Source organism: Kogia breviceps, chromosome 1 (genome assembly GCF_026419965.1).
Source record: "Kogia breviceps isolate mKogBre1 chromosome 1, mKogBre1 haplotype 1, whole genome shotgun sequence".
Lineage (NCBI taxonomy): Eukaryota > Metazoa > Chordata > Mammalia > Artiodactyla > Physeteridae > Kogia > Kogia breviceps.
Window position 1 is genome coordinate 149,422,412 of NC_081310.1, and position 12,624 is coordinate 149,435,035.

Consider the following 12,624-nt stretch of genomic DNA (forward strand, 5'->3'; position numbering starts at 1 on the left):
TTCAAACCTCTTAAGTACTGTCAATATAAGTACTCTTAAGTACTCTCAATTATTCAGACTTTGTGACTAGAAAACTCATACACATGTATTCATCTGCAGAGTACATGATACTGGACAAGTATTGTCCCACTACTTCATTCAATCCTCATTCAATCCTATCCTAAAAAGGTTGCTTATGTCTTTTCACAGTGGTCATGTTGCCAGTATCTCACAGTGAGATAAGGTATAAAGCATTATCTTTACATGGACAATATTCCATTCGATCCTCACAAACATAGAGTGAAGTAGGCATTTATTGATGAAGAAAATGATTCTCAAAAAGAGTGACATGCTAGGACATATGGTTCAGCTGTGGCAAACTCAGAACCAAAAGCAGCTCTCTGACTTGCAAACCTTCTTTCCCTATCCCAAGTTCTTTCACTAGAAATCTATACTTGTGAATTCAACCAGTCTTCATGCTACCTCATTACATCACATTCTATTACAAGGGAGAAGGCCCATGGAATTCCAATCTCGGCTAAGGCACAAAGGACTCAGTTGACGGCTGAGATCACCTACACTTGCTCTACTCAGATCCAGCCAACATTTCTTTATCACCTACCAGGTACTAGTAGTGAATTATACTTAATGCTACTGAGCTGTAGACTAAAAATGCTTTAAATGATACAGTTTATGTTATGTTTATTTACCACGAAAAAAGTAAACTAAACTGGTTTTTACTCATATTTCCGTATCTCTCAAACAAATATATCTCATTTCTCAATACCTAATAACTACATATTATGGCATTGTTTTCCAAATGGTCTCCAATCTGCAGATTATCATGTGTGACACCACAAAGTTATGTCATATAATCTGCAAATCAGAAGAGAAAGACATGATTCAGCACCAAAAAACCCATGACAGCGTAAATTCTAGGGCATTAATCCATAATAAGCAGCCCAATATCATTACTTGAACATCTCTGAAAATAAGCCATTTACTACATCTTAAAACAGGACCTGGCTTCCCATGCTTATGATAAAATTTGTCAATAGTCACAGCACTTTTCTCTCTGACCTCAAAATTCAACTCGGATTTCTCAACATACTCCTCCAGGTGACTGAACACTACCTAAAAAACCCAACAAGAAACCTATTTGCTATTCTTGCCATCCCACTTTAAGCAAATATAAATTTTAGAAAGAAATCTCTACTTCAAGGCCCATGGGATTCTAATCTTGGCTAAAGCAACTAGGTTGACTCTATTAAACCCAACCTAGGACTTCCTGTGGATCTAACACTTGGGAGAACCCTCTTCTATACAGCCTTCTCAAAGTTTGACCATTCCCCAAATCTTTTTTTAGAAGCTTAGAAAGTAGTGTGATGTATTGAAAAACCAGTGAAGTGGGATTTAGAAAACATGAACTAAAGTCATCACTCTACCAGTGTATAAATATAAAGTTAGTGGAAATCGATGCCTTGTTTTCTTATCTGTAAAATTAAGTGTTGTTGCTTGGTTTGTCTGCTGTGTTGGCTATAGAACTTTCCAATCTAACAAAATCTCTCAAGGCAGTCATGTCACAGCAGAAGTACTCTAGAATTGCTCTGACTGAAGAGAGGCTGAGAAGCCTGAGTGAGCCCAGTAGAGGCTGCCATCATGGCGGGGAGGGAGTCCCAAGGAGACAATCTGAAAGCTAGTCAGTAACACATAAGCCTGAGGTTATCCAGCTCTAATCCTTATTAGAAATAATCAACAAAACCTGAAAATAAATGTGACTACATGTTCCAAACAAGGGTCAGGGGTTAGATTCTTAAAAAGAATTTTGAAAAAAAAAATACTAATTATGCTATCAGGACATTAGCTTCTTTCTTAGTTAATCATTTAAATAAGCACTCAAAAGGACATCTCAGGAGTCCCAAAAGACAGGGAAAATGAACTGAAAGTATGTTATCTACTTCACTTATCATTACATAAGTTGTTAGTATTTTTATTCATCTTTATTTTATTTTTCCCAGCTTTATAGAAATATAATTGACATATAACATGTAAAAGTTTAAGGTGTACAATGTGATTATTTGATATATATATTGTGAAATCATTACCACAATGAGGTTAGTTAACACATCTATCACCTCACATAGTTACCACATTTTGTGTGTGTGTGTCTGTTTATGTGTGTGGTAAGAACACTTAAGATCTACTCTTTCAGCAACTATCAAGTACACAACACAGTTTCGTTAGGTACAGTCACCAATTATTTTCCAATCTAAGTAGCTCACATTACATTGGTATTGATGATGTAACTGTGGATTTCTGGTAAGAACACATTCTCCTACAACTTAAAAATTCCTGCCCTGTGTCTTTTTCCCCTCAAAAATTTTACCTCAAGAAGCTCATCTTCTGGCTGTAGGAGGTTCAGTGTATCAAGAGGACCACCTGGAGCAATCGAAGAGATATAATGGTGCCCATCAAAGGAATCCACTTCCATGCCAAGCCTCAGAGTGTGAATGGGCAACAGCTGCAACAAAACACAGAACAGTAATATAAACACGACAAGGATACATCTGGCTGTTAATCCTCTATCAAGTATTTTTTTGACATAGAAGCCCCATCCCCTGAATCAGATCACCAAAATCCCGAAAGAGATAATAAGGGGAAAACTAGCCTCAAGTAAAACATGAAGTCATTTGTCATCTTGTTCTCACTCTTGTCCTCTCAGATTCCTTGGGAATGGAGAGACAGATGTACAAAGTCTCCAGTTCTTAGCTCCAACTTCCTATAGTTCCCTGTATGTATTCTATGTTTCACTTTCCTGCAGGGCTTCCCACCCCTCAGGACATCTAGCTCCTTTATATTATCTAGGTCCACTCACACTTCAAAACTAAAGCAGTATCACTTCCAGGAAGCCCTTCCTGATATCTGAGCTAATCCGCTTCCATCTGGGGTCCAAGATCACGCTGTACACATCTCCATCACAGCTCACAATACACTGCTTTTAAAATGCCTATTTTCTTAACTGTCCCCCCACTGCTTGAGGGTATCTTTTCTCTCTATAACCTCAGGCCCTAGAATAGTACCAGGCATCTGAACATGGGCTCATTACGTGTTATCTGAACTAATCCATGAAAGATGGTACCTCTTTCAAGATGTCTTTTTCCATCTCCCCAGCTTAAGAGAGAACAATTTCTGATTTGGGGGAGGTATGGGTGTGTAATAAGGAAGGCAGTCATTATTCCACTCTAGGATTGGTTCTGTTGACTTAGAAGGATTCATATGGGTTCAGATATGAGCCAAGCATTAAGAAATTCCAGCCAATGTCAAGGTAAAAAGATGAGTGTCTTAGTGTTGTTGGCTCTAAAGGTCAAAGGCATTCACCAAACTCCATTCCCCAGACTTTCAAAATTGGAACTAATGATTTCTCATTGTGGATATATAAACTCAAACATGGTAAATGGTACTACAATAGTCTGTTTATCCAAAATACCAGGCCCGTCTCTAACTGTATATTTGCTAAGGAGAAAACCCTACACAAGGTGGCAATGCATCCACAGCATAGCTCTTTCCCTATTTCCTTTCCTCTGTGATCACTTATCCTGGAGCTTGTCACCTCCCCTTAGTCATCTGCTCTGAGTCCTCAGAGTTCCACAGGCCTTGCTTCAGACACCCCCTGGGGCTCATTTCCAACCCACTACAGACAAACAGACAAATGTGAAGTGTCAAGGCGTCCAGCTGACTATGGCCTCAATGGCTTAAAACCGACAGGAGGGATTCCTGGCCTGGGCTAATTTTCTGAAAATTAAGTGCTCTTGACCACCAAGCACTTCAGGATCTACAGCCATCTCTGGCAATAAGATATTCTAGCAATGCGAGGGGGAGGATTGCTTTTACTCTTGTTCCCTCTCTGTGATCTCTTTATTTCTCACTGCTGCTACCTCATTCTGTTTAGTCATTGTACAAAATCCTGTATATCAAGCTAGGAGACATTAGGGTTAGTTTCTTTAGCACTAAAAAGTGAATAAAAACTCTGAGAAATGTTTCTATAATAACACTTTATCCATCCATCTCTGCCAACTCTCTTCCTTCCTTTGTTTATGAGCCAAACACTAGGGCAGGGAGTGGTCAGTGGGTCCACCTGTAGGTCATCCCCAGTGCTGTGCTAAAGTATGCTTGCAAGAGCGGATTTTTCAATTTTCAGGAATTCTGCAAGCCAGTTGTTAATGACAGCCATTATTAAATATGAAATTATAAGATTACAATTAAATAAATATTAAAAGTAAATGTAGTAAGTACTCAAAATCCATCACTTCCTAATTATTTTGACCACATTTTATCTATGTTCTTGAAGTGACTTCTACCCATTACACATGTATGGTAGAAACACTCTCTATCTAAGTATTTAGTAAATACCAAAGGGATGAACAACTGAAAAAGACAGATGAAATGGTTGATTTGTCTAGCGCTAAATGCAGGTAGTTCAGGTAACAATATAGACCTGCTCCCATGGAGAAACCTGCATCAATGAAGTGCAACTGTGAATCGTTACCTAACTCAGTGTTCATTGCTGTCATTTTGTTTGCTTGAAATCTGTCACAGTGGAACTATTTATACCACAGGTATTGGTAAATGCTACAAACTAGGGTTGCCTTTTTTTTTTTTTTTTGAGGGCTAGACATTTCCCAGCATATCATTGATTTACAATCTATTTTGGACATGATGCCCAGCATATATTTATAGACTGTAAACTATGTGCAAGGATTTGAGCTTTGGGCTGGAATTACAGGATGAACAAAAGAAACAGTTTCTACCCTCCGGAACTAACATCTAGGATGGAAGACACACAATATAAACAAGCAAGAGAGAAATAAGCAAAACAAGTACGCCAATAAACAATGCACCAACAATAAGTGAAAGATAAACCCCAAGTTACCAACTGTGATAAGTGCTATGAAGGAACTAATCAGGGTCAGGACATCAGACACAACTGTGGAGGCTGTTTGAAAAGCTGGTCAGAGTAGGTTTCACAGAGATGGGGACATTTAAGGTGAGAACGCATATATATGGAATATAAAAGAAAAAAAATGGTCAGAAGAACCTAGGGTCAAGACGGGAATAAAGACGCAGACCTACTAGAGAATGGACTTGAGGATACGGGGAGGGGGAAGGGTAAGCTGGGACAAAGTGAGAGAGTGGCATGGACATATATACACTACCAAATGTAAAATAGATAGCTAGTGGGAAGCAGCCGCATAGCACAGGGAGATCAGCTGGGTGCTTTGTGACCACCTAGAGGGGTGGGATAGGGAGGGTGGGAGGGACGGAGACGCAAGAGGGAAGAGATATGGGAACATATGTATATGTATAACTGATTCACTTTGTTATAAAGCAGAAACTAACAAACCATTGTAAAGCAATTATACTCCAATAAAGATGTTTTTAAAAGTATGCAGATGGGGCTTCCCTGGTGGCGCAGTGGTTGAGAATCCGCCTGCCGATGCAGGGAACACGGGTTCGTGCCCCGGTCTGGGAAGATCCCACATGCCGCGGAGCGGCTGGGCCCGTGAGCCATGGCCGCTGAGCCTGAGCGTCCGGAGCCTGTGCTCCACAACGGGAGAGGCCACAACAGTGAGGCCCGCATACCACAAAAAAAAAAAAAAAAAAAAAAAAAAAAAAAAAAAAAAAAAAAAAGTATGCAGATGGAAAATAAGCATATGAAAAATAATTTAAAAAAATTTTTTTAATTAAGGGGAAAAAGTTCATCTCAACTGATATAAAGGCGAACAAAGATGAAAAAAAAAAAAAAAAAGAATGAGTCAGCCCTACAAAGAGCCTGCTTGGGGACTGCTTGTGGGAGGTTAGTGAAAAAGGTAATTGCAAAACTTTTGTTTCGAGCAACTGAGTAGTTGGTGGTAGCAATTTCTGCATAGAAATAAGTGCCCAAATTAAAAGACATTGCTGTACACACAATTTGCTACTTATATAATAGCATGCCCTCATAAAAAAATAAAAGGATTAAGGAGGGAACTGATTCCAGTCTCCCCTGCCAGCCCCTTACTAATCAATCCTGCTCTCTTCCCCACATCTATGGAACAGCTGATGTCAGGAACAGGTTGGAGCACTGAAGAGCAGCAGAGGCTCACCCATGGAATCCCTTACCCACCAGATACAGGATGCCCTTCTAAGCTATTCCCCCCGATATCTATAAACACCACATGCTCCCCAGAAATGTGCGCCATGAACGGAACACACGTGCCCCATCTTCAATCACACTGAATAAGTAAACCAGAAATGATGTTTACAAAATCTGTCAATCTAAAAGACGCCTACCTAATATTCATTCTGCATCTAAATCTGAGTACAGCTGGGTTTCTGAGACTTGATGTTACATGGCTGCAGGTTTCTCTGTGGGAGCAGGACTCTTTAATTACCTGTCCCAGCTGCATTTTGCAACTAAACAAATCAACTGTTTCATCTGTCTCTTTCGGTTTTCCACCCTTTAGGAATTCTGAGAGCAGAAAGGGCTAAAATGACAGGAGTGGGTGCAACAGACAGATGATTGATGCCTTCACACACAGAGCATGTTATGCTTTTTGATGCTTATTCAATGCGCTTTGCAAGGGGTCCTGTTTAAATCTACAAAGTTAATGAGAAGTGGGATTTTCATGATCCTGATGTGACAAGTAAAGGATACAAGGAAATATATCCAAGGAAAGTGTGACCACTGTGTGATTTACTATCAGCACTAAAATGATGAAGATCAAATGAGATCAAGAAAGCTAGAGGAGGACTTCTCTGACAGCGCAGTGGTTAAAAATCTGCCTGCCAATGCAGGGGACACAGGTTCGAGCCCTGGTCCGGGAAGATCCCACATGCCGTGGAGCAACTAAGCCCGTGAGCCATGGCCGCTGAGCCTGAGCTCTAGAGCCCACGTGCCACAACTACTGAAGCCCACGCACCTAGAGCCTGTGCTCTGCAATGAGAGGCCACTGCGATGAGAAGCATGCACAGTGCAAGGAAGAGTAGCCCCCGTTCGCCACAACCAGAGATAGCCCCCATGCAGCAACGAAGACTCAACGCAGACAAAATAAATAAATTCATTTATTATTTTTTTAAAAAAGAAAGAAAGCTAGAGGCCTTGAACCTATGAGTGGAGAGACCTGTCAGGAAACAAGCTGCAGCTCATTCATTTCACTAGAAGCTCTACTTTTAGGTCCCTCAAACAAGACATCGAAATGTTCAAGTAGGAATATAAATAATGTTGCTCCAAGGGGGAAAAAAACTTCCAGAGAGGAATAGCTATGTCAGTGGGATGGGGAAGGATGCTTCCAAAAAATCTGAACAAAAAATAAAACACAACAGAAAGAACCCTATGACTGGTTCTTATAACACACACACACACACACACACACACGCATCCTCCCTCTCTCTCTCCCTCTGTCAATGGAGATACTAAATAATCATTTATGTTTAAAGATTAGGTACAAAGAGTTACTAAATTTACCACAAATAAAAAACAAACTTTAAAAGAATGAGGCTACAACTTTTAAACTAATGGTGAAACACAGGATAATAACCTCAAAAGTTAGGTATGTTCACACACAGGTTCTGCAAGACAATCAAACAATCTAGTAAAGTTTGATTTATATTAGTTTTTCTCACCCAATTAAACTTTTAATTCTGGGGAATTCCCTGGTGGTCCATTGGTTAGGACTCCATGCTTTCACTGCTGAGGGCCCAGGTTCAGTTCCTGGTGGGGGAACTAGATCCCACAAGCCTCAAGGCACATCCGAAAAAAATAAAAATAATAAAATTTTAATTCTGAATGTTTAAAAAACACACATTACACACTCCATTGTACAGAAATATACTGAAGGATCTCTTCAGCTACCTAACACCAAGGTCAAGCATCAGTTGCCATTTTTTTTTTTTTTCTGCAGCATGCAGGCCTCTCACTGCTGTGGCCTCCCCTGCCGCGGAGCACAGGCTCCAGACACACAGGCCCAGAGGCCATGGCCCACAGGCCCAGCTGCTCCGCGGCACGTGGGACCCTCCCGGACCAGGGCACGAACCCACGTCCCCTGCATCGGCAGACGGACTCTCAACCACTGCACCACCAGGGAAGCCCCAGTTGCCATTTTTTCATTTCAGATATCATTGATGTTACCTGTCTGGCTCATGTGATATTTGAGCCTTTTTTTTTTTTAACATCTTTATTGGAGTATAATTGCTTTACAATGGTATGTTAGTTTCTTCTGTATAACAAAGTGAATCAGCTATACGTATACATATATCCCCATGTCTCCTCCCTCTTGCATCTCCCTTTCACCCTCCCTATCCCACCCCTCTAGGTGGTCACAAAGCACCCAGCTAAACTCCCTGTGCTATGCAGCTGCTTCCCACTAGCTATCTATTTTACATTTGAGAGTGTATATTATGTCCATGCCACTCTCTCACTTCATCCCAGCTTACCCTTCACCCTTCCTGTGTCCTCAAGTCCATTCTCTACATCTGCATCTTTATTCCTGTCCTACCCCAAGGTTCCTCAGAACCTTCATTTTTTTTAGATTCCATACATATGTGTTAGCATATGGTATTTGTTCTTCTCTTTCTGACTTACTGTATAACAGTCTCTATATCCATCCACCTCACTACAAATAACTCAATTTCGTTTCTTTTTATGGCTGAGTAATATTCCATTGCATATATGTGCCACATCTTTTTATCCATTCATCTGTCAATGGACACCTAGGTTGCTTCCATGTCCTGGCTATTGTAAATAGTGCTGCAATGAACACTGTGTTACATGACTCTTTTTGAATTATGGTTTTCTCAGGGTATATGCCCAGTAGTGGGATTGCTGGGTTATATGGTACTTCTATTTGTAGTTTTTTAAAGAACCTCCATACTGTTCTCCATAGTGGCTGTATCAATTTACATTGCCACCAACAGTGAAAGAAGATTCCCTTTTCTCCACACCCTCTCCAGCATTTACTATTTGTATATTTCTTGATGATGGCCATTCTGACTGGTGTGAAATGACACCTCATTCTTTTTTTAAAATTTATTTTATTTATTCACTTTTTTGCTGCATTGGGTCTTCATGGCTGCACGCAGGCTTTCTTTAGTTGCAGCAAGCGGGGGCTACTCTTCGTTGCGGTGCATGGGCTTCTCACTGCTGTGGCTTCTCTTATTGCGGATCACGGGTTCTAGGTGTATGGGCTTCAGTAGTTGTGGCATGCTGGCTCAGTAGTTGTGGCTCACAGGCTCTAGAGCACAGGCTCAGTAGTTGTGGTGCACGGGCTTAGTTGCTCCAAGGCATGTCGGATCTTCCCAGACCAGGGCTCGAACCTGTGTCCCCTGCATTGGCAGGCAGATTATTAACCACTGCTCCACCAGGGAAGCCCGAGGTGATAACCTCATTGTAGTTTGGATTTGCATTTCTCTAATGATTAGTGACATTGAGCATCCTTTCATATGTTTGTTGACAATCTGTATATCTTCTTTGGAGAAATGTCTATTTAGGTCTTCTGCCCATTTCTGGATTGGGTTGTTTGTTTCTTTGATATTGAGCTGCATGGGCTGCTTGTACATTTTAGAGACTAATCCTTTGTCAGTGGCTACGTTTGCAAATATTTTCTCTCATTCTGAGGGCTGTCTTTTCATCTTGTTTATGGTTTACTTTGCTGTGCAAAAGCTTTTAAATTTCATTAGGTCCCGCTTGTTTATTTTTTTTACTTCCACTTCTCTAGGAGGTGGGTCAAAAAGGATCTTGCTGTGATTTATGTCATAGGGTGTTCTGCCTATGTTTTCCTCTAAGAGTTTCATAGTGTCTGGCCTTACATTTAGGTCTTTAATCCATTTTGAGTTTATTTTTGTGAATGGTGTTAAGGAGTGTTCTAATTTCATTCTTTTACATGTAGCGGTACAGTTTTCCCAGCATCACTTATTGAAGAGGCTGTCTTTGCTCCATTGTATATTCTTGACTCCTTTATCAAAAATAAGGTGACCATATGTGTGTGGGTTTATCTCTGGGCTTTCTATCCTGTTCCATTGATCTATAGTTCTGTTTTTGTGCCAGTACAATGCTGTCTTGATTACTGTAGCTTTGTAGTATAGTCTGAAGTCAGGAAGCCTAATTCCACCAGCTCCGTTTTTCTTTCTCAAGATTGCTTTGGCTTTTCGGGGTCTTTTGTATTTCCATACAAATTTTGAAATTTTTTGTTCTAGTTCTGTGAAAAATGCCATTGGTAGTTTGACAGGGATTGCATTGAATCTGTAAATTGCTTTGGGTAGTATAGTCATTTTCACAATGTTGATTCTTCCAATCCAAGAACATGGTGTATCTCTCCATCTGTTTGTATCATCTTTAATTTCTTTCATCAGTGTCTTACAGTTTTCTGCATACAGGTCTTTTGTCTCCTTAGGTGGATTTATTCCTAGGTATTTTATTCTTTTTGTTGCAATTGTTAATGGGAGTGTTTCCTTAATTTCTCTTTCAGATTTTTCATCATTAGTGTATAGGAATGCAAAAGATTTCTGTGCATTAATTTTGTATCCTGCTACTTTACCAAATTCATTGATTAGCTCTAGTGGTTTTCTGGTAGCACCTTTAGGATTCTCTATGTATAGTATCATGTCATCTGCAAACAGTGACAGTTTTACTTCTTCTTTTCCAGTTTGCATTCCTTTTATTTCTTTTCTTCTCTGATTGCTGTGCTTAAAACTTCCAAATCTATGTTGCATAATAGTGGTGAGAGTGGGCAACCTTGTCTTGTTCCTGATCTTAGTGGAAATGGTTTCAGTTTTTCACAATTGCAAATGATGTTGGCTGTGGGTTTCTCATATATGGCCTTTATTATGTTGAGATAAGTTCCCTCTATGCCTACTTTCTGCAGGGTTTTTTATCATAAATGGGTGTTGAATTTTGTCAAAAGTTTTTTCTGCATCTATTCAGATGATCATATGGTTTTTATCCTTCAGTTTGTTAATATGGTTTATCACACATTGATTTTCATATATTGAAGAATCCTTGCATTCCTGGAATAAACCCCACTTGATCATGGTGTATGATGCTTTTAATGTGCTGCTGGATTCTGTTTGCTAGCATTTTGTTGAGGATTTTTGCATCTATGTTAATCAGTGATACTGGCTTGTAGTTTTCTTGTTTTGTGACATCTTTGTCTGTTTTTGGTATCAGGGTGATGGTGGCCTCGTAGGTTGAGTTTGGGAGTGTTCCTCCCTCTCCTATATTTTGGAAGAGTTTGAGAAGGATAGGTGTTAGCTCTTCTCTAAATGTTTGATAGAATTCGCCTGTGAAGCCATCTGGTCCTGGGCTTTTGTTTGTTGGAAGATTTTTAATCCCAGTTTCAATTTCAGTGCTTGTGATTGGTCTGTTTTTATTTTCTATTTCTTCCTGGTTCAGCCTCAGAAGGTTGTGCTTTCCTAAGAATTTGTCCATTTCTTCCTGGTTGTCCAATAAGCATATAGTTGCTTGTAGTAATAGCTCATGATCCTTTGTATTTCTGCAGTGTCAGTTGTTACTTTTCCTTTTTCAGTTCTAATTCTATTGATTTGAGTCCTCTCCCTTTTTTTCTTGATGAGTCTGGCTAATGGTTTATCAATTTTGTTTATCTTCTCAAAGAACCAGCTTTTAGTTTTACTGATCTTTGCTATCATTTCCTTCATTTCTTTTTCATTTATTTCTGATCTGATCTTTATGATTTCTTCTGCTAACCTTGGGATTTTTTGTTCTTCTTTCTCAAACTGCTTTAGGTGTAAGGTTAGGTTGTTTATTTGAGATGTTTCTTGTTTCTTGAGGTAGGATTCTATTGCTATAAACTTCCCTATTAGAACTGCTTTTGCTTCATCCCACAGGTTTTGGGTCGTTGTGTTTTCACTGTCATTTGTTTCTAGGTATTTTTTGATTTCCTCTTTGATTTCTTCAGTGATCTCTTGGTTATTAGTGCATTATTTAACCTCCATGTGTTTGTATTTTTTACAGTTTTCTTCCTGTAATTGATATCTAGTCTCATAGCATTGTGGTCAGAAAAGATACTTGATATGATTTCAATTTTCTTAAATTTACCGAGGCTTGATTTGTGACCCAGGATATGGTCTATCCTGGAGAATGTTCCATGAGCATTTGTTAAGAAAGTGTATTCTGTTGTTTTTAGATGGAATGTCCTATAAATATCAATTAAGTCTGTCTATTTAATGTGTCATTTAAAGCTTGTGTTTCCTTATTTATTTTCATTTTGGATGATCTGTCCATTGGTGAAAGTGGGGTATTAACGTCCCCTACTATGATTGTTACTGTCGATCTCCCCTTTTATGGCTTCTAGCATTTGCTTTATGTATTGAGGTGCTCCTATGTTGGGTGCATAAATATTTACAATTGTTATATCTTCTTCTTGGATTAATCCCTTAATCATTATGTAGTGTCCTTTGTCTCTTGTAATAGTCTTTAAAGTCTATTTTGTCTGATATGAGATTTGCTACTTCAGCTTTCTTTTGATTTCCATTTGCATGGAATATCTTTTTCCATCCCCTCACTTTCAGTCTGTATGTGTCCCTAGGTCTGAAGTGGGTCTCCTATTGACAGTATATATACGAGTTTTATTTTTGTATCCACTCAGTCATTCTATG

At 39.4% G+C, this 12,624-nt stretch overlaps 1 protein-coding gene across 3 annotated transcripts in view; it reads right to left on the reverse strand.

Moving 5' to 3' along the window:
• PATJ (PATJ crumbs cell polarity complex component) overlaps positions 1 to 12,624 on the reverse strand; it is a 353,889-nt gene that overhangs the window by 281,251 nt on the left and 60,014 nt on the right. For all 3 annotated transcript variants that reach the window (XM_067006873.1, XM_067006872.1, XM_059083193.2), the window contains exon 15: positions 2,366 to 2,500. In XM_067006873.1, coding sequence (XP_066862974.1) covers positions 2,366 to 2,500 — 135 coding nt within the window. The remainder of the gene's footprint in view (positions 1 to 2,365; positions 2,501 to 12,624) is intronic.